This window comes from Talpa europaea (assembly GCF_964194135.1).
Source record: "Talpa europaea genome assembly, chromosome: 1".
NCBI lineage: Eukaryota > Metazoa > Chordata > Mammalia > Eulipotyphla > Talpidae > Talpa > Talpa europaea.
In genome coordinates this window covers 128081074-128103912 of record NC_140073.1, presented here as the reverse complement: position 1 = coordinate 128103912, position 22839 = coordinate 128081074, and the positions used below count along the sequence as shown (strand labels likewise).

General features: G+C 39.0%; 1 protein-coding gene across 2 annotated transcripts; it reads right to left on the bottom strand.

Annotated features, from left to right (window-relative positions):
* Window positions 1-1706: 1706 nt before the first annotated feature.
* Window positions 1707-21603, bottom strand: MOB4 (MOB family member 4, phocein; the record flags this gene model as incomplete). 2 transcript variants are annotated; one of them, XM_084241061.1, is made up of 8 exons in its annotated part: window positions 1707-1838; window positions 1956-2067; window positions 3376-3455; window positions 5835-5921; window positions 6109-6151; window positions 10718-10818; window positions 18106-18168; window positions 21544-21603. In XM_084241061.1, the coding sequence occupies 8 exons, from the start codon at window positions 21601-21603 to the stop codon at window positions 1707-1709; spliced, it is 678 nt and encodes a 225-aa protein (XP_084097187.1). The 2 variants fall into 2 exon arrangements, with proteins under 2 accessions (XP_084097187.1, XP_084097188.1); XM_084241062.1 differs by lacking the exon at window positions 18106-18168.
* Window positions 21604-22839: the final 1236 nt, after the last annotated feature.

The following is a 22839-nucleotide window of genomic DNA, read 5'->3' as shown; positions in this document are numbered from 1 at the left end:
ATATTTAGCAAGTTTGCGTAAAAATTACTATACCCATTGGTATGTATAATGACATTAATATAAATGCATAATTTCAAAGTCAACATTCCTTTCACTGTGAACATAAAACTTCTTTAAAAATACTTGTAGGATGGGAACAACTGGCTGCTGGGATAGCACTGTTCAAAGTCAAATAAACTTGCAGGCCTGGAAAGATAAACGTATATACACTCTCAGTATGCTACTATCTCCTACATTATTGCTACACATAGTTGTATCATAAAATGGTATAAATTATTTCCTCAAATATGAAAAAGAAATTAAGATGAATGAATTATCTTGACTTAAATCCCTTTAAATGTAAAATTTCCTTATGTTTATTTAATCTTCTCGAGAAAGATTTAAATATTTTCTTCACGACATGTACATTTATTTTACCCTATCTTAGTGCCTCATTACAACCAACTTGGCAATAAGAGCTCCAGTGCTTTGTTAAAAATTGCATTCAGCATATCATAAGATTGTAAAATATGCAGCTGAATTTCTTAAGACAATGAATTATAACAAAGTCCAAAAGTTGTATGACCATCAACCTGTATAGTATTGCCAAAAAAAAAACAAAACAAAAACAAAAAACCCTCATATCTACATATAATTCAAACATAAACTCTGTGGTGAGAAGGTATAAAATAAATACAGTATTTTTCAACTCTATTTAAATGCTGCCTAGATGATTAGATGAAAATGATTAATATTACTAACAAAAAGAGTTAAACTATATTTAAGAATATTTTCCAAGTAGTTAGAATAATTTTGCAAAACAAAGATAATCAGCAAGAGCCTATACCAAAACATTTCTCCTGTAGTGTAATGTAATTGCTAATGTGAGGTATAATCTGTAAGCAATTAATACAAATATAAATAGGTGTAAGCCACTACCAAATCACAGTCTGGTGAAAAGCTTCTCAGTTAATATAGTTTGGTGGGGAGGGATGGTAAGGAATAGGAGAAGGGAACCACAGGGCAGATTTCCAGTGGGAATATCATTTACGTGCCTTATCATTATCATCACTTAGTATATAACAATTCATTGCTGCAGAAAGGTAAATCCTTTCCAAGTGTGCTGGTCTAGAATATACTTTATATAGCACAGTAAGATTAAGTACTGCTAATACTTCATTTGCATTTATATTTTGATATACACAACCATTTATGTAGATAAAAACTATAACCAGAACTTTAAGACTTTTATCTCACTTTTGAAAAGTTAACTGTTAAGATTGAACTATGTACTACAGAATGTGCTAAAAAATCTAAACTTGGTAAAACTAAAGGAAAAGATTACTATTTCTTTAATAAATGGCTTGTGTGAAACCTCAAGCTCACTAATCTCTTTATTGATGGGTTTATATGATGAGGATTGTGATCCAATGATTGTTTAGCAGCAATTTTACCAAACTGTAAATTCTTTTATTAACAGGCATTATAAACAGATAATACTAATCTTATTTAAAAACCATTGAGTGCCACACCGGTGAATATACAGCTCATGAATAACTTAAAAAGTATTTCCCATTTTAAAAGGCAATACACAGCATACAAAAAAAACTATACTAAACAAAGAAGCTATAATATGAATACATGATTGAAGTGTTTAAAATGATATATATACAGTACATAATTAATGTTAATTATGTGATCAGTACATTTTTCTCTTTTGATTCCCTTCATGCTTCACTTTCCCCAGAAACTGAATTCTGAACTTCCTCTTCTAAAATTGGTACAATCAGGTTATCCTTGGACATCAAATTATATTTCATCACAAATTTAGTAAACCGATGACATAAAAATGTTTCATTCTGTAAAGAGGAAGAAAAGATGTTATTTTCATTTACTATACAAAATCAAGTCTAGTTATAATATCAACATAGATTATTCTGATAATGCTATCAAGACAATTAATGAAATATACTTACTTCATATTCATCAAATATCTGCCGGTGATGAAAATAAGCATGTGAAAATATTCTGTAAATCCTACGGCATACTGATCCTAGTTTTGCTACAGATGATTCCTTTATACTAACCCTAGAAATAGAAATCATAGATTAATAAAGCTAATCAGATCTCAGGAACAATGTAATCCAATCTTCTCAATAAGGGTGGAAGCTGACAGCTACGGAAAATAAGTGACCAGTTCAAGTCACAGTACTAGTAAGAGGTAAGGGTAGAACTAGAACCCCCACCATTTACTTTTGGGCCAGTGTTCTTTCTACCTATCCATAGCAACTGAATTAAATTCAGTATTACTGTTTTAAACTTTGTTAAAGTTTAATACAATTAAAATGAATCTTTGACAAATTAAAACTTACTAAACATCCATTTATGACACCAATACTTTGTCCACTTGAAGTGATCAAAACAACTAAAAGGGACTGTTTTACTCTACAGAACTAGATCCTTTTTGAGAAATAAAAATTACATGTTTCTGATATCCTTTTTTTAAAAAAGTGCCTCAGGATACTAAGCAAAAAAGTATTTTTTATACATTTTTATTTTTATTTTTTTTTAAAGATTTATTTATTTATTTATTTATACAAGCACTGGGTACAGTCAGAAGCACAAGAGGGTGAGAGAATTCACCAGAGCCAGAGAGAGGAGCAGAACAGGCAGTGACAAAGTACACTGCTGAGGGGAGCAGCGGGTGGCAGGAGAGGTCTGCACGCCATGTGGGACCCTTGCCCGGCGGCCAGGGATCAAACCGGCGCTGCAGAGGCTGCGGGCAGCTTTGCAGCCCAGTGCTCAACCACTGTGCCACCGGGGAGGCCCTATACATTTTTATATGCGCTCTTTGGAGTTAATGATATTCAGGAAAGAAAAGTTTCCAAATCAATCCACCTGGTAACAAATATCTTATTAGAATAAAAAGGTCAGTCACAAACCTCACCCAAAAAACATTACAACATGCAGTCTTCTTCCCACATTAAAAAATATGTAGACAAGGACAAGAAAACCTTCAAAAATAAGTCCAATTTAGGAAAGCCTGTGTTCTAGGCATGCTGTCTTTTAAAAAAACATTGACCTTAACTATCATCACAGAGATTCAAGTAAGCAAATTTGTAAACATTCCAACTTAAGGTGAAAAGGAGAGGCTTGGAGAACAGCAAACAGCGGCCAGCACTACACTTGACTGAACTGACCTGTGTACTTTGGGAGTCAACTTCTGTTACTTTTAATTTAACTAACCTAATTTCAAAACCTGCGTAAGTTCTGAACAAGCCAAATATAAAACAGCTAAAAAAAGAGAAAAGTTTAAAGAATATAAAGCATTAACCAGAATATTCTATTACATTAAATCCTAAAAGTTTTAAGACCTTGTTTAAGAGTTTTGTTTACCTGCTGGGAAAATATTTATTGCTATTCAGAAGACATGCAGCACCATCAAGTGTGTGTCTAGTATAGTCTATAGCAGGACACTATAAAAGAAAGGATAAAAAAAATGCATCAACAAAGAGCTCCTCTTAGATTAGGCCTATTAATATACAGGTACCTTCCACCCCCATCCAAAAGCAGGCTGTTCCTTTGGCATGATATCCTAGGTTATTTTTTGGGTCTGACAACTAACAATGTACTTAGAAGAAAACCTTTTGAGACGGGAAGAACCAAATACCTAAATCTAACCAATAAATGAAGAACCAAAACAACAACAAAAAAAGAAAGAAGGAACCAAGGATAGTCAGTTTGCAGAGTATGGCTTCTTCCCAGATCTTAAAATGCTGCAAACAAAGATAAGAAAATTCTTCAAATACAAGCAGTCCAACTTAGGAATGTCTGCTCTTTTAGCCATGCTGTCTAAGAGGAGTCTGGTTCTATCATAGAGATTCAGGCAAGCTGGTATAATTCAAGTGAAAATAATGCAGCATCTTTACTATTTACCCAAATGAAACTAGCCTTCCTAATTCAGTTTCCTAGTTACAGTTATCATTGTATTCACAATACCATACAGCCAGTTTTAGCAAATTATGAAACTGCCACATGGATTTTTCCCCAGATATAAAACAATACATAATCTTATTACTTCTATTTATTAACACAAAAAAGTAACACCCTGAATGAAGTCTTCCTTCCAAATAAGTACTAACTGAGAGTACTTTGGAGAATTACCCTTTTTATTTATTTATTTATTTATTTTAACAGGGAAGTTCATAATATTTATTAGCATTTAAAAGCTTTTTAAAAGATGTATTAAGTTTATTCAGTGATGCTGTTCATGAGCCTAAAAATTCCTATGAATGAAGTAGCTATTATATTTCTAATACCACACATCAAAATGTTTTTAAACACTTGTTATAAGTATTAGTAGATACAGAAAAAGAACATTATCTCTGAAGTCCAATATGGGGCTTTACCTGACCCCATCACCACCTCTTCCTTCAAAAATAACCACAATCCTGAATTTGTTATTTACGCTTTCTTATATGACTTTCCAATCAATGTTTATTTGGTCTATGTTGAACTTTTTGCAAATAGAGTTATACTGTATATACCCTGCATTTTTTCACTCAACATTATGTTCCTGGTTATTCCTTTCTTCATTTCCCGTTTTTGTAAATAAACCCTTTATTAACCTTTTTATGTGTGCCTGCAGTTGAGTTTCATTATAAGTCCCTTTTCTTTTTTTAAACAAAAGAACGATATTGATTTTGTGGCCAGAGTCACTTGTCTTTAAGACATAGTATCCCCAACTCAATATAATGACAATATGAATGTCTCTAATTCTATAGAACTGGCATAACCAATTATTTTCAACAAAGCAGTGGCAAGGGAAAGTAATTACTACAGATTAAAAGAAAATGCAACACACAGTTTAAACAAAACAGTTATAAAGGAAACTTTTGAAATAACTAAAAAAAACTCAGTATGTACTGGGTACCAGATAATATGAAGGAATTATTAAAAAAAAAAAAAATTCTAAAGACATTTGCTACTCTCTTTTTCTTCTTCTTTTTTTTTTTTTTTAAAGATTTATTTACAACAGCTGGGGTGTAGACCAGAGGTGCAAGGAGTGTGAGAGGATTCACCAGAGACAGAGTGGGGAGAACAGGTGGATTGACTGAAATGCACAGCTGAGGGGAGCAGCAGGTGGGACAGGAGAGGTCTGCTGTGCCATGTGGATTAGCTCCCTGACTGGGGATTGAACTCATGCTGCAGTGGCTACCAATAGCTTCATAGTGCTGAGACTTAACCCCACCAGAGAGGCCCAACATTTGCTACTTTCTATACATTTACTTATTCTGAACAAAAACTAAATACTAAATAATGAGAAAAATAAACAACTTTAAATTCGGACCAATTATGGAAAGGAAAATCGTTATGATGCATTTATAAGAAATAGTAATGAAATGTAAAGAAAAAATATTCACCTATAAACTTTAAAAGCTTAAAAGTAACATTTCTACTTAACTGACCAAACATCAGCTAGTAATCACCAACAGTTATTCCGATCAAAAGAAATAAGGGAATCAAACTTAAACAGGTATAATCAAACTTAAACAGGTATAAACAAACTTAAACAGCTCATCAATTATACATTAAGTATCAGGACAATGGTGACATGTTATTTTGTGATAGTCAGTGAACCGTAAAGCAAATTCTAGTCCATACAACCACCCAATAATGAAAAATGACTCTAATCTAAGGAATCCTAAAATAGTACTATGAAAATAAACTTGCTGCAGTATCTATAAACCAAATAGCAAAATAAACAATGAACTAAAAACCCTAAAAATTGTCTACTATTGTCTTGGAGAGATTTAGGTTATGATGATTAGTCATTCTATTTTGTGAATTCTCACCTCTTTTGGAGTTTTATGAGCTGCACAAAGAAAAATCCATTGTTCAGTTGCTGTCATCTGAGTGCATGTATCTGGATGGCATTCACTCTGTTAAAAAGTAGTATTTTTTAATAAGTAAGGTAATGAAAAAGCTCATCATTTGGGTTGGAACATTTCCATGCAAAACACTAGCAGAAAATACACATTTTAGATTAGTCTTTATAAAACACATTAAGTTACAAAAATGGGAGAAAAAAAATCAGAAGCTTACACTGTAACTTAAAGAAAATATTACCTGAAGTTTAACAGCAAGTCCATTTAGTTCAAGACAGAATTGCCTGAAAATAGATATATAAATGAAAAGTGTTATCGCAGTCTATTTTAGAATATTAACTATAAAGGGAATCTCACCACCACCACCACCCTTCCTTCCTCATTCACATTATCAATACCAGTTGTATTGATACAGCACACTTCTTGCAAAGACCTATATGTCAAAACACAAAACCAAAAACTAACAATTCTAATAATATGCATTATCAGAATTTAGTAAGTTGATTACTCTTATATGCTGGAATTGGTACAATTTTTCTGGGAAGTAATTTGAAATATTCCCCAAGAAGCTTAGGAAATATAATATTTTAAATAAGTCATTGTCCTGGGCCTCCCTGGTGGCACAGCAGTTGAGCGCTGGGTTGCGAAGCTGCTCGCAGCCTCTGCAGTGCCAGTTCGATCCTCGGCCACAGGGCAAGGGTCCCACATGGTGCACAGACTTCTCCTGCCGCCCGCTGCTCCCCTCAGCAGTGTACTTCGTTGTACTGCTCCCCTCAGCAGTGTATTTCTGGTGAATTCTCTCACCCTCCTGCACTTCTGACTGTACCCAGTGCTTATATAAATAAATAAATGAATCTTTAAAAAAAAAAAAAAAGTAATTGTCCTAAGAATATATTCTAACAAAATAATCAGAACTGCATGCAGACATGTAAAGATGGTCACAAAAAACAAGATATACATACAAGAAATTTTTGAAGCATTCTAAATGATTAATAATTTAGAGTAGGAAAATGTTGGTATAAACATAAAAATACAAAGTACATATGCCTATATTCACTGTAAGATTCTAGTTATGTAAAAAAAAAAGTATATATTTATCTATATCCAAACAGTACACAGAAAAAAAGACTAGATGTTTTTATACATTTTCCAGGTATTGTTCTGATTAAAACAATATGCTCCTCATAAAAATTTCAAAAAACAAGTATAAAATGTATAAGACAAAAATCCTCCATAATCCCACCACCTCCTTCTAAAAGGTAATTACCATTTACATGAAATTTTGATTTTCTATGGACAGCTTAAAATATATTGGGGTCATATCATACATAATTTTCTGACTTGCTTTTGTCCCTTAATAGAGCTTGAGTATTTTAACTCAGTCCTCACCCTCTCCCTCCACACACACTGTTCATTTTTTGTTTATTTTTTGTTTATTTATGCATACAAGAACTGGGGTACAGGCAAGAGGTGTCGGGGGGTAAGAGGAGTCACCAGAAACAGACTGGGGAATAGAGCGGCAGACTGACTGAAACACACAGCTGAGGGGAACAGCGGGTGAGTCAGGAGAGGTCTGCTGCGCCATGTGGGTAGCTCCCTGGCAAGGGATCGTGCGGCAGTGGCTGATTGCTTCATAGGTTGCATCTTACCCCCGTGCGCCACCAGGGAGGCCCTATTTATTTATTTTTGTGAAGAACTGGGGTGTAGGTCAGAGGTGCGGTGGTGAGAGGATTCCCCAGAGACAGAGTGGAGAGCAGAACAGGAAGATTTACTGAAATACACTGCTACGGGGAACAGTAGGCGAGACAGGAGAGTTCTGCTGCACAATACGTCAGTTAGCTCCCTGGCCAGGGATCAAACTCAGGCCTGATCAGTGATAGTGCTGAGACGTAACCCATAGGCCACGAGGGAGGCACCCTGTTGAGCATTCTTTTCATGATATACTTCCCTTCTAAAATTGCCAGACTGAGAATTATAAAACCTAGAACAATGCCTGGAACATAGTAAAATTCAATAAATGTTCGTTAGGGAAAAAAAAAAGGAATGGATGAAATTACATGAAATTCTGATCATATTTAGACAGACCTATTATTTGACATGCAAAAGCAATTAATTCCCTATGTCACAAAGGTATCTATTCTACAGCTGTCAAAATACTAAATGTGGTCTCTAAAAATCTTATCAAAGTAGAAGATCACTACTATGCTTATCCACTGAGCAAATAAAAACACTTTAGCTAAAAAATACAAAGGTAAAACCTACATAACAAAAGTAAGAGCCCAGTTGGGGGGGGGGGGAACCACATGTATACATTTGAAACAAAATAGGTATAAAAAAACTGTATTTACATAAAGTTCATTATGATAGAAGAAAGCAAATAAAAAGGGTCAATTTTCAGTTGTCTGTATTTCCTGTCTAGATGACTGATAATAATGGCTGTTCTTAGGTTACAAAACTAACACTATTTCTAAATCACATCCCCCTCTACTGCTCCATATCACACTGTATGCTGTGCATTTTTGAGTTGTTTCCCAGGAAGTGATGATAAGCAAGTCTGTCATCTAATCCAACTTGCTCTTGGCTAACAGCAAAATTAAGCTGATTTGGGAGTGTTATGGGTACAATCTATAATAGTGCTAATGCAACAGCTTTAAGTTAATTCAATATAGGGCTAACAATACAAGTGTGCAACTGAAGAGATTAGCCAGAGCTGAAACCCAGCCTATACCAAACCATGTATCCTGACATGGAATTGCATCCACTGAAGAGGGGCATCTTTTCCCAATCACAAATGTTCAGTATGGGCTAATAGGAGATTTGACTTTAATCACGATCCAATTTGCATTAAAATCATAATATTATCAGTTATATTAACTATAACAACAGCAATTATTTAGTAACATCATAAGGAACAAAGGTAAATTTAGATGGAAAATACTCAGTACACTGAAAATACTACATGAATCAGTTACTTTTCTGTTAATAAGATCTGTTATTGGAAAGCCAGCCTCTTCTTTATGGTCTGTTATCATACCAAGCCCCTCTCCCTTAAACAACACCCAAAGAGAGACTTCTTTTTGTTTTTCACAAAATACACGGAAGTAATTAGGGAAGATATAAGGAAACATTTATTGACCATCTACTGTGGTCCAAAGTCTGTGCCAGGATCTTTACATCTACCAATTCACTGATATTATTAGAACAATATCTGTTTTATGGAAGAGAAACAGAAGGATCAGAAAGATTGGGTGATGAGCTCAATGACACACAGTAGAGTGTAGCACAGCTGGAGTGCAAACCCAGGGTTGATCTGACTCTAAAGGCATATATAGGGCCTCCCTGGTGGTGCAAGGGGTTAGAACGCAGCTCTATGAAGCTACCCGTATCCACTGCAGCATGAGTTTGATCCCCGACCAGAGAGGTGACACACATGACGCAGCAGATTTCTCCTGACTCTCCCACTGCTCCCCTCAGCAGTGTATTTCAGTCAGTCTGCCTGTTCTGTTCCCCATTCTGTCTCTGGTGAATCCTCTAACCACCCACACTTCTGGCCTGTACCCCAGTTCTTGTATGCATATTTTTTTTAAAAAATGAATCTTTAAAAAGTTATAAAAAAAATAAAAATGGGAGGGGAGAGGGGAAAAAATAAAATAAAAAGGGGAAAATATCCTCATACTTTCAATCATCATATATTAACATATATTTTTTTTTTTTATTTATTTATTTGTTTGTTTGTTTTGTTTATACATGCACTGGGTACAGTCAGAAGCGCGGGAGGGTGAGAGAATTCACCAGAGCCAGAGCGGGGAGCAGAGCAGACAGAAGGACCGAAGGACACTGCTGAGGGGAGCAGCGGGCGGCAGGAGAGGTCTGCGCGCCATGTGGGACCCTCCTCCGGTGGCCGGGGAGCAGCCGGGGATCGAACCGGCGCCGCAGTGGCCGCGGGCAGCTTCGCAACCCAGCGCTCAACCGCTGCGCCACCGGGGAGGCCCTTAACATATATTTTTAAAAAATTCAAACAAGTGGTCAAGTGACTTCAAAGAAACTCCTAGAATACAAAGAAGTCTTAGTATCCTGAAAGAGCTAAAATGTTATGACATTATGTCTTAGGAATATCTAGACAGGCCCGCAGCACCAAAAAAAAAAAGTGCTTTGTTTAAAAGTTGAGGAAGTCATCACAGGAAATGTGATCTAATTTATTCAGGAAAAGCCATTATTCTACTCCACTTACTACTGAAAAAGCAACGTAAAAGCCAACAACATATATCTCATACTGCATTTGCTATTATGTAATCTATCAACTCATCAGTTCCCATTTACATTAAAAAATTTGTACCTTCAAGAAACAGCTAGTAGCTTCAGGATATATTTGCTTCTAAAGTTAACTCTATGTACTAGTCATCAATTTCTCATTCAAAAGATACTATGAAGAGCTCCAAAATCCCTTATTTCAGGATTATAATCTCTATTTACCAAAGGGAAGAGTGGAAGCTCACGATCATTAATGGGTAACTAACTCATCACCTACCAGGGCTACATTGGGACCTGGTGTTGATCCTCTCTAATAATATAGTTATTCATGAGTGGGTAAATGGAAATAATACATTAATGATTAAGGATTAAAGAAAACTATTTTTTAAAAGGTAACAAAGCCCAAATTCATAAAGGTAGAAAACAATCAATAAAGAACAAAATTGAAAATTTTTTGAAGTTAAAAAGACAAAAGCTTTAGATTTGGCTCTTTGGTCTATGGTTACAAAATTTTATTTATGATTCATAATTGTTTATTAACATTATAGGCTATTTTTAACTAACAGAAGTACTATTACAATTTTGATATAAGGACCTACCTTAAATGTTCATACTTCCATACACCTTCATCCTGGCCTTCAGGTGGTTCAAGAATTTTGTCAATATTGGAACAATCTGCTCTTATGTTCTGTTGAATATACTATAAACAAAGACAATATAATAACTCCTAAGGTTCAACTTCAAGGTTACACACAAAATAGGAAACGAAGTATAGAATCATAATCAGTAACTCAGAAGAAAGGGGGTAATCCTTAGCTATTCTTCTCCAGTTCAACTTCTCTGGGATAGTCTACTACAATAATGCACATAAAGTATTTACCAGGGTTAGACCTGAAAGAGATACTATAAATCATTAGTTTCATATCAACATAAAATAGTGTAAATAAAATGATTATGTAGAACATATGAACACATTAACGAATCAGCTAGAGCAGGCAATCAGAATAAAACAATAACAATTCTTTAATAAAGCTATATAACATGCTTAACAAATGAACTTATATAATTAATAATTTGTTACAAGTGGAGTGAGAAATTACCAATATTTAACTAATCTAGATTCTTTTCTAATGACAGTTAATAAAAAATATAAAAAAAAAAATTGGCCTCCCTGGTGGCACAAGTGTTTAAGCACCACACTAGGAAGCAATCCGCAGCCTCTGTAGCACAAGTTCAATCCCTGGCAGGCCAGGGAGCAACCCACATGGCGAGGCAGACCTCTCCTGTCTCGCCTGCAGCTCCCCTCAGCAGTGTATTTCAGTCAGTCTGCCTGTTCTGTACCCCACTCTGTCTCTGCTGAATCCTTTCACGCCCTGCATCTCTGACCTGAACCCCAGCTCTTGTGTGCTCTTTTTAAGATAAATAAATCTTAAAAAATAAATAAAAATTAAAAAAAAAAGCAATCCTTAACTTAGAAGTAAAACAATGTCATTTTGGTTTCTGAACTGTGTCTACCATATAACATTTCAGGGTATTTATTTATTTATTTATTTATTTATTTATTTTTAAAATTTTTTGCATCATTGTTCATTTTATACAAGAGCTGGTGTGTAGGCCAAAGATGTAGGGAGTGAGAGGATTCACCAGAGAGAGTGGGGAGCAGAACAGGCAGATCTAATGAAATACACTGCTGAGGGGAGCAGTGGGTAAGACAGGAGAGGTCTGCTGGGCCACGTGGGTCACCTCCCTGGCCGGGGATTGAACTTGTGCTGCATTGGCTGCTGCTAGCTTGATAGTGCTGAGACTTAAGCCCTTGTGCCACCAGGGAGGCCCCCATTTCAGGGTTTCTAGCAGTATATACTCACTTCCCAGACCTTTCAAATCTCCTTAACACAAGAATATATTATGCCAGATTTTAGATTATGTCAAAAAGAAACCATGAAATTTTGTCTTTTTTTTAAAAAAGATTTTATTTATTTATTTTTGCATAGAAGAACTGGGATGTAGGCCAGAGGTATAGTGGGTGAGAGGATTCACTAGAGACAGAGTGGGGAGCAGAGCAGGTTGATTTACTGAAACACACTGCTAAGGGGAGCAGCGGGCAAGACAGGAGTGGTCTGCTGCGCCTTATGTGGGTTAGCTCCCTGGCCGAGGATCGAACTGAGGCCATGGCAGCGGGCTGGAGTAGTACTGGCACTGAGAATTAATTCTTAGGCCACCAGGGAGGCCCAAAATGTTGTCTTTTCTTCATGAAAAAGGCAGAAATTATCTTTCTAGTGATTTATTCCTGTGTGCTATAATTATTAATAATTATGATGATCTAGTACAGAAAAATGACTTTTCCTAATGTCATTTTTAGAAAACATTTGAAATAACTACATAGCAATAGGTCATCATGCAAAAGCAATTTACTGTGTCCAATTTCATGCAGTAAATAAACATCAGTTTTTCTCTCCCAAACAAAACTATAAAACCTGGACAGGGGCCTCCCTGGTGGCATGAGGGTTAAGCACAACAGCACTATGACGCTATCCACAGTCTCTGCATCACAAGTTCAATCCCCACATGGTGCAGCAGACCTCCCCTGACTCGCCTGCTGCTCCCCTCAGCAGTGTATTTCAGTCTGCCTGTTCTGTTCCTCACTCTGTCCCTGGTGAAACCTCTCAACACCCCCCCCACCTCTGGCCTGTACCCCAGTTCTTACATTCATAAATAAATAAATCTTAAAAAAAATAAATAAATAAAACCTGGACAGACTGCATTGTGCAGCTACTTCAGTATTTAAAAAGTAAATATCAGAAGGATGACCAGGAAAGATCACTGAGTTCAAAGTACGACTGAACTGACAATGAGTTTGCTGTATTTCTTTTCCTGTCTGGAATCCCTTGGCCTGAATTCAGTACAGGATGAAACCAAGAAATGAACACCACTGGTGTCAATATACATATCCAGGAGAAACAACTTAGTTTTGGTTCAAGGAGTGGAAAAGGAACTCCTCAAGCTCAAAGTAAACAGAGAAATTTCCTAGTTTTATTTTCTCTCCTCTCCTCCATTCTTTCACAACCTAAGTCTGAGACAATTCCACAGTGGCAGCAAAATCAGCTAGGAAGATAAAAATACAGGAGCAAAAACGCTAAAGAATTCCTTCCTCTCTACTTGGTGGTGGAATCAAACCTTGTTTCTTTTTCTCTCATTGCCTTCCAAAAACTGCGGCACAATTCTTGTAAGTGGTTTCTGGCCAGAGGACCAAAGAGGTGGGTCCCAGGGAACCAGAAACCAGAGAGAGAGAACAAGAATTCAGGAAAGTGACCTATAAAGCTACTGATGAACTCTTGGGCTCAACCCTAATTTATGCATGCATGCATGGAATTGATCCTAATTAGGACATTGCTAGTTAGCACCCTACTTAGTACACTGTTAATTAGCACCCTAATTAGTGCTTTTGAGACAGGAGCTAATGGACATTACTCCCCCCTGGCTGACCACAGGTTGGTACATACACAACAGAGTCAAGTACTAGTGCAAAGGCTTTGAAAACTGAACCAACATTGCAATCACAAGTCAGTTGGGATGCACAGTCTGTAACCAACCAAGTGAAATGTCTGTTAAAACAAAAGTATCAGGATCTCCTGGTGGCACAGGGGTTAAAGTTTCAGCACTATCAAATATTGCCAGCCACTGCAGCATGAGTTCGATGCCCAGACAGGGAGCTAACCCACATGGCGCAGCAGACCTCTCCTGTGTTGTCTGCTGCTCCCCTCAGCAGTGTATTTCAGTAGATCCACCTGTTCTGCCTCTGGTGAATCCGCTCACCCCCGCATCTCTGACTTATACCCCAGTTCTTATATGTATAAAAATAATTAAAAAAAAAAAACAAAAACATTCACCATAGGTTTAAGCAAGAACAGTTCTAACATCATCAAAACATCCAGGGTACAATTCCAAATCACCTGGTATACAAGTACATGAAAATCTCAATTCTCATGGGAAAACACAAACAAGACCCCAATAACAAAATGTCACAAATGTTGAAATTATCTGATGACATCAAAGCAGCTATTATAAAAATTTTTAAAAACTTATAAAATAGTAATAGTCTCAGAACCAATAATAAAGGTTTTAAAGTCATGTCACCAGAAAAGCAGAAAGGAAAAAAAAAGAATGTGATACTAAAAAATATATCTGAATAAACAAATGACCAAAAAGCTGCCATGTTTGAGAAAAATCTAAATCTACAACTTCAACAAGCTGAGTGAGTTGGGGTAGAGGGATAATAAAGAGTTATCATCGTTTAATGGATACAGAATTTCATTTGGGGAAGATGAAAAGATTCAACGATAGAAGTAATGATGGCTGGGCCTCCACTGGTGGTGCAGTGGTTGAGCGCTGGGTTGCGAGGCTGCCCGCAGCCTCTGCAGCGCTGGTGCGATCCCCACCACTGGTGAGGGTCCCACCAAAAAAAAAAAAGTAATGATGGTTGTACAACAATATGAATGTATTTAATGCTACAGAAGGTACATTCAAAAGTGGTAAAGTTTATGTTATGTAATATGCGGGGTAAATAATCAGGCTTTTCTGCCCTCCCGCCATTAGGATTGATGATGGAACCCTGTGTCCTGAATGCATGCCTGATGGCGGGCACCTGGAACAGGGTGTGGGCATACATACATAGGTGGGTTCACCTGGGCTGAGAGGGCGGCGTCAAGGGGACGCCAGCAGAGAGAAAGAGAAGCAGAGGCCACCAGAGAACGCTGGAGAGCCCAGAAAGAGTGAAGATTCACAGGGGGCTGGGAGACCTGCCAGTCTGCCGTGTACCTGGTAAATCCCAATAAAAGCTTGCAAAAGCCACAGAGGGCTCCAGGACTCACTCATCCTTTGCGCCATCTGCTCCAATCATAGACAACCTGCTCTGCCCATTCCTACCGCTACAGTATATTTCACCACAGTAAGAAAAACAAGGTAAGTGAACAAGTAGGAATATCAAATAAATCCATGTCCAGAAACATAGGCAAACTGCCAAAATTAAAGAAACAACCAGAAAAAAAAGACACATAGAATAAGGATTCAAATGACTTCTAATTTTTCATTAGAAAGCAGAGGAGGAGAAAATGGCACATTTACAAAGAGACGAAAGACTTGCCAACCTAGAATTTTTTATCTTAATAAAAAAGTTCATCAAGAATGAAGATAAAGGGCCTCCCTGGTGGCGCAGGCGGTTGAGCACTGCACTGTGAAGCTATCTGCAGCCTCTGCAGCACAGGTTTGATCCCAGCTGGCCGGGAGAATCCCACATGGTGTAGCAGACCTCTCCTGTCTCGCCCGCTGCTCCCCTCAGCAGTGTACTTCGTCAGTCTGCCTGTTCTGTTCCCCACTCTGTCTCTGGTGAATCCTCTCACCCTCCCGCACATCTGGTCTGTACCCCGGATCTTGTATAAATAATCATTTAAAAAAAAATGAAGATAAAGACATTTCTAGATAAAAGAAAACTAAACAGGATTCCTAGCCAAGTGGCACTTTCTGAAGAATCAAGGAAATGGCTGAAGAAAAGCAAGAAAAGAAGCAGATCTGCAAGTGACCTATGGTCACCTGGAACCACTGCTAGACATGTACAAATAGCTGATGCTGCTGAAAAGTGCCTGCAAAATGGTGGTTGAACAGGGGTCTGTGGTGGAAGAACCATTCTCTGCTGAAGTGCCTGCACAAGATCAAGAAGGGGGTTCAGCCCACAGAGAAGCCAAAGGTGGTAGAGATGTACCTGCAGTATATGTTCATCCTGCCTAAGATGAGTAGCAGCATGGTAGACATCTACCACTGCAATCAGGTGGAAATCAAGTCTAAGGTGATTGGCCACTAATTGGGGCAAGTTCTCTATCACCTACAAACCAGTAAAACACAGCAGACACCGCATAGGGGACACCCTCTCCTCCTGCTCCATCACCCTTAAGTGGCCTGCACAGCAGTAAAGGCACAGACATTAAAAAAAAAGAATAATAAAAAAATAAAAAGAAATGCTGAAGTTCTTTAAACAAAAGGAAAAAATAATGACTGAAGGAAACTTAAGAGCATCAGAAATGAGGAACATCTGGAGTTAACAGACCATTCTCATATTGAGTAACTGAAAATATTTGGCAGATAAAGGCAAAACATACAATACTGCATGATGGGATTTTCTTTAAGATTTATTTTATTTCTTTATGCATATAAGAACTGGAGTGTAGGCCAGAGGTGTGGGGAATGAGAGGATTCACCAAAGACAGAGTGAAATACACTGCTGTGGGGAGCAGTGGGCGAGACAAGAAAGGTCTGCCATGCCATGTGGGTAGCTCCCTCACTAGGAATCGAATGAATTCATGCTGCAGTGGCTGGTGATAGCTTGACAGTCAGTCTGCCTGTTCTGTTTCCCACTCTGTCTCTGGTGAATACTCTCATCCCCCCCCCCCCCCCCCGCCAATCTCTGGCCTGTACTCCAGCTCTTGCATGCATAAATAAACAAATCTTTAAAAAAAAAAAAAAAAAAAAGTATGAGTCAGGGCCTCCCTGGTGGCGTAGTGGGTTGAGTGCAGCGCCGTGAACCTGTCCGCCAGCCTCTCTAGCACCAGCTCAATTCCCAGCCGGCCAGGGAGAATCCCACATGGCGAGGCAGATCTCTCCTGTCTTGCCCGCTGCTCCCCTCAGCAGTGCTTTCGGTCCGTCTGCCTGTTCTGCTCCCTGCTCTGACTCTGGCGAATCCTCTCACCCTCCGCTATGCTGGCCTGTACCCCAGCTCTTGTATAAATAAAATAAATCTTTTAAAAAAGAAAGTATGAATGACCTAAGAATATGTAACAATCTTCTTAAAAGAATCTCCTGCCAGGGCCTCCCTGATGGCACAAGGGGTTAAGCTCCACACTAAGAAGCAATCCGCAGCCTCTGCAGCACCCGTTCGACCCCGGCTGGCTGGCGAGGGTCCCACATGGCGTGGCAGACCTCTCCTGTCATGCCCATTGCTCCCCTCAGCAGTGTATTTCGTCAGTCTGCCTGTTCTGTCCCCCGCTCTGTCTCTGGTGAGTCCTCTCACCCTCCCGCATGTCTGACCTGTACCCCGGTTCTTGTATAAATAAATAAATAAATCTTTTTTAAAAAATCTAAAAAAAAAATTATGCACAGAAAACCTATATAGTTGTGTAAATTAATGTTACCTTAATAAAAAGGAAAAAAATCACTAACAGAAAGTCAAAAAATAAAGACAAAAAAAAAAAAAAACCCTAACTAAAGACACTAAACTTAGATACATCTTATCAAGTGTTCAGTCACTAAATGAGTACTCTGTTTATTTTTATTTAATTATCTGTTATTCTAATTTAGCATTCAATTTGTTTATTTATTTATGCATAGAATAACTGGGGGGGGGTTGGGGAAGTCCGGGGTGAGAGAGAGACAGAGAGAGAGAGAGAGAGAGAGAGAGAGAGAGAGAGAGAGAGAGAGAGAGAGACAGACAGAGAGAGAGACAGAGAGAGAGAGAGAGAGAGAGAGAGAGAGAGAGAGAGAGAGAGAGAGAGAGAGAGGATTCACCAGAGACAGAGTGGAGAGCAGAACGGGCAGATCTACTGAAATACACTGCTGAGGGGAGCAGCGGGTGAGACAGGAGAGGTCTGCCATGCCATGTGGGTTAGCTACCTGAATGGGGCTATAACTTATCCCTAAGTGGCTGGTGATAGCTTGATAGTGCTAAGACTTTAACCGCTGCACCACCAGGAAGGCCCCCCCATTCAATTAAATTTTAATTAAAGTAACTGTAAAATAAAATTGGGCACTCTACTATGGCATATATTAATAGATGTTAAGTCTGATTATAGTTTAATATCTCAAAAAGAGGGTTGAATTTTAATGGGAATTCCACTAATTCCATGGTTTCTGGTTTGTGCTAAAAGATACAGGAATCCTTCCTATTCAAGGGAGGTAAAATGCTTAGGTAATTGGGAGGTGCCAAAGAAACTACTGTTATTACCTGCTGCACAGCTAGCGTACTGTCCATTTCATCAAAGGATTCATCAGGCCAATTATAGAAATCCTATAAAAAAAACTCATTGTTAAAGCACGCATAAAGGAACTAAGAGATTCAAAGTTATTATGATTAACTTCAATTCTTAAAAAAGATCCAATGTTACACTAGAAGAAAAGGTATCATATTGTAAATGATGTGATTATCAATAAAATAACTTAAAGGCAATTTACTGTTTTTAAATGTCACTAAAAATTCATGTAACTGAATTATATTTTGGTTTTTTAACCACAAATCCCTCAAATGACTCCCATTAAGTCTTTCAAGCATCAATTGGGCAGATAAGTCGGTCATTTTTCTGTTCATAGTGGTTAAATCTTAAAGAATTATACTTAAAAAATAAAAAAAAAAACAGGCACAAAAATTACTGAATATACTTACCCAAAGAGACCAGCTAGTATTAGTAATTTACTCCTCAATTATTATTTTAGACAGGTTATAAATTATTATTCTAATGCCAAAAGGCGCTCTAAATTTTTAAAGCCAAATATAAATTTCATCAAAAAGAACAGAACCAAACAGAACCACCTTCTTTTAAAAAGAACATTTTTGTGGGTCTTCTTGAACTGATTTTGAATTCCTTTCTACAGTCCAGTTCACAGATATTCCCCTATGTGATTAAGAACCTTCCCAATTTGAATAATTTTTCAGCAAAGTTTATCTACATATCTTTAGTAGGTAGCAGGTTGCCTGACAATGAATGTCTCCAGGGTAAAACTGTGAGGAAAAAGCATAAGTAAACTAATGTTCAATAAACCTGTATCAATCAATACAGGTACGTCTCCAAATACTTTGGGGGGAAAAAAAGTGAACTGGAGAATTCAGTTTATGAGTTCATTATATGATAGCATGTTATATGATAGATGTTAATGTGATAGCACATGAACAAATGTTTAAGTACAAAAGCATACTTAGAATATAATGAATATGTAGTAAAAGTATAAAGAAAATAAATAATAACCAAGCATTACTAAAGTGAGTAGAGGATAAAAGTGTGATATAGAGGGACTCAACTATGTTTGTAACATCTTAGCTCTGAAGGTAGGTAGACATTTCATATCTTTTTTTATAGTTACCCTATAGGAATGAGATAAACTAATTTTAGAGGTGACAAAACAATGGAAACAGAGACTGCAGTGACACACTTGGAAAATGGAGGAAATCTCCACAAGCCAACGAATAAAGGCAATCACTAAAAGTTCAAAGCCTCCAGAAGGGAGTAACTCTGCCAACTTTAGCTTTAACTGTAGCCCAGTGAAACTATTTTCTGATTTTGGACTCCTGACTTCCAGAACTGTAAGAAAATACGTTTGTGTTGTTTTAAGTCACTAAATTGGTAGTGATTTTACAGCAGTCACAGGAAACAAATGCAGGTGTATATACACTAAAAGAGATCATGATATATTATCAAGTGAAACAAAATTTTGCAGAGCGGAGAAACAAAGAAGGGATGTGGGGGGAGAAACAGACATCAAGAACTACTTTATTAAACATGAAAAAAAAGAGAGGAAAAAACTTTCTGGAAATTGTTCCAGGATGCCTCTTCCTAAACATGAACTAAACATTATTAAAGAGTAGTTCAAAAATTCGTCCTATATGACTTATACTTAAAAATGTTTCTATCAATCTGTTTTACTTTTTTAAAAAAAAGGAAAATTTGCAGAATATTTTATTTTTAAAATACTAGAAAACAGATACTCTAGAAATACATAGAAAAGACAAAAAGTTCAATGGAAACTAAAATTTTGCCTCATCATAACTGGAATACATTTAAAACATTTATAAAAGGAACCAAAAAAATCTGGCTTCATGAACACTCTCAGGTAATTCAGACAACACTAACTGAAAACAAACTATGTACCTATATCCCGATTTAACCAATTAAAGAACGTTAGGAAGATATGCCAGCTAGTCTAATTCTAAATAAACCATTTTAGAATAGACCCATTTCACTGAGGAAATTAGACAAAGGTGAGAACAGACTACTGCATAACAATTTTTCAAATTATTTAAATTTGAAATATCATTTAACAAACTTTTCTGCTCATATTATTTAACAAATTCAAATCTACAACAATGTGGAAAAAAGCAAGGAACTTTCTTATGTGTGACTTACTCATAACAACACAGAGCACACAGTAGTGCTGCAATACTGACTTAAAGTATTTTTCAAACCTTTCAAAAACAGGAAATTTGGGGTCAATAAACACGGATAATTCTCAGACTGTGAATCTAAAGATCCATTTCTGAATGTATTTTTGGGTAAGATTACATTTTAACACCTCTTTTCTTTAGAGCACCTACTCATTAAGCCATTTCAGTTGGGCTATTAATCAGATCAAGTCTAAAAGCCTCTTCGATTATGTGAAAAATGTGAGTCCGGCCTGGTGGCGCATCGGTTGAACGCTGGGTTGCAAAGCTGCCCGCAGCCTCTGCAGCGCCGGTTCAATCCCCGGCAGGGCGAGGGTCCCACATGGCGCTCAGACCTCTCCTCCCGCGCCCGCTGCTGCTCCCCTCAGCAGTGTACTTCGTCAGTCTGCCTGTTCTGCTCCCCGCTCTGGCTCCAGTGAATTCTCTCACCCTCCCGCACTTCTGACTGTACCCAGTGCTTGTATAAATAAATAAATAGAGCTTAAAATAAAATAAAATAAAATAAAAAACTAAAAAAAAAAAAAAAAGACTGAGGCTTTGCAAATTCCAAGAACCAATGCCTACAAACAAGCACCAACTCACTCTCAAATAGTGCCTAGCGAAAGTTAACAAAATTATAAACAGTCCGTTCCTTGCCTGTGCCTACACGGAAATTCACAAGAAATGACATGTAACAAGTCGCAACTTGATGATGAGGGAACAGCTGCAGCGATCCGTGGGCAAAAGCAAACAGCAGGAAGAGGATAAAGTAAATTATCGCCACCGGATCCGGTTAGACAAGCTGGACGGCAGAAGCCGGGCGGGCACGGCCCAGTCAGGTAGGCACCGGAACCCCGGACGAGGCGGCCGGCGCCTGCACCCCCTCTCACCCGGCAGTCCCGACCCTCGAGAAGCCCCTGGGGTCGCCGCCTGACAGGCCGCGGCCGCCGCCCGCCGGTCGGCTGGGGCTCAGCGGCGGGCGAAGAACCAGCAGTCCCCGGTGACAGGCTGTCAGGCCTAGGCGTCTGCCGCCGCGGCCCCCACCGGTCTCCTCACGCCCACCCTCGGTCCGGGCTCCGTAGGCCTCGCGGGCCGCCGCCTCAACCAGGCTCAGGAGCGGCTCCGGAAGAACAGGCCGGACGTCAGTGTCGGCCGCCCAGGGCCGGCCCAACCGCCTCTCGGGGGCAACAAGCTTCCAGGCGCGGTGCGACGTGGCACCGAGAACTCCCCCCACGTAAAGCGAAGAGACAGTACCTGTGCCTTGGTACCCGGCCTGTTCCGCCTCAACACTGCCGTCCCCTCCGCCATGACCATAGTGCCAGAGTCCGAACGGCTGGGGTCGGTACCCGGATGTAGGGGATGGCTCTCGGCGCGGGGGCGGGGCGGAGCTGCGCGCTTCGTGCGCGCGCCGGGGAGTGGCTTGTTTGACGGAACAGCAGGCGGCCGCGCAGAGCATGGCGGGAGAATAGGGGGGAGTCCGGAAGCGGAACCTAGGGAGGGAGGGAGGGAGGCGGGCGGGGAAACAGCGGGCGGCGCTGTGCAGGCTGCGGACGCCTAGACGTTTTGGGAACCGGAGTGGCTTCGCTAGAGTCCGTAGCTGCAAAGGTGTGTAAGAGCTGCGTAACACGTTAGTGCATTTCCTTGGGTTTGTGTCGGTTACGCTGGAAGGACAGGTCTTGCACGATGGCAAGCGTTTCAATAAATCCTTGTGCAAGCACGTACCCAGAAAAGCATAATTCTGACCCTAAATACGCTTGCAAAGTAGAAAACATAATCAGCTCTCTGGGAAAATACCACGGACGTGGCGTGAAATCAACCCAACTTCAAATCAGAGTGGGGCTGTCCGTTATCGAGTTTTTAATAGGTGCAGGTGACTATTATCTCAGATGGAGAGATTTTTTTGGTTGTCTGCCTTAGATCGTAATTTTTCCAAGTCAGAAGCAGGAGGACAAAATAAATGTCTCCTGGGAATTTTACGACATATGGAATTACAAGTTTTTGCAAGTTTTCAATATTCTTTTATTTATTTATTTATTTATTTATTTTTTAAATAGAGGCATGTTTTATTTATTTATTTATTTGTTTGTTTGTTTTTGTTTATACAAGCACTGGGCACAGTCAGAAGCGCGGGAGGGTGAGAGAATTCACCAGAGCCAGAGCGGGGAGTAGAGCAGGCAGAAGGACCGAAGCACACCGCTGAGGGGAGCAGCGGGCGGCAGGAGAGGTCTGCGCACCATGTGGGACCCTCCTCCGGTGGCCGGGGAGCAGCCAGGGATCGAACTGGCGCCGCGGAGGCCGCGGGCAGCATCGCAACCCAGCACTCAACCGCTGCGCCATCTGGGAGGCCCTTCAATATTCTTTTAAATTATGACTCATGGCCGTTTGAGCCAAGTTGTGTTTTTTATTTTTTTTTCCTGCTTAGACACCTTAAATCCTACCTGGAGGCACAAGGGGTTAAGCCCAAGCACTATGAAGCTACCCTCAGGCTCTGCAGCACAAATTCCATCCCTGCTGGCCAGGGAGCTACCCACATGGTGCAGCAGACCTCTC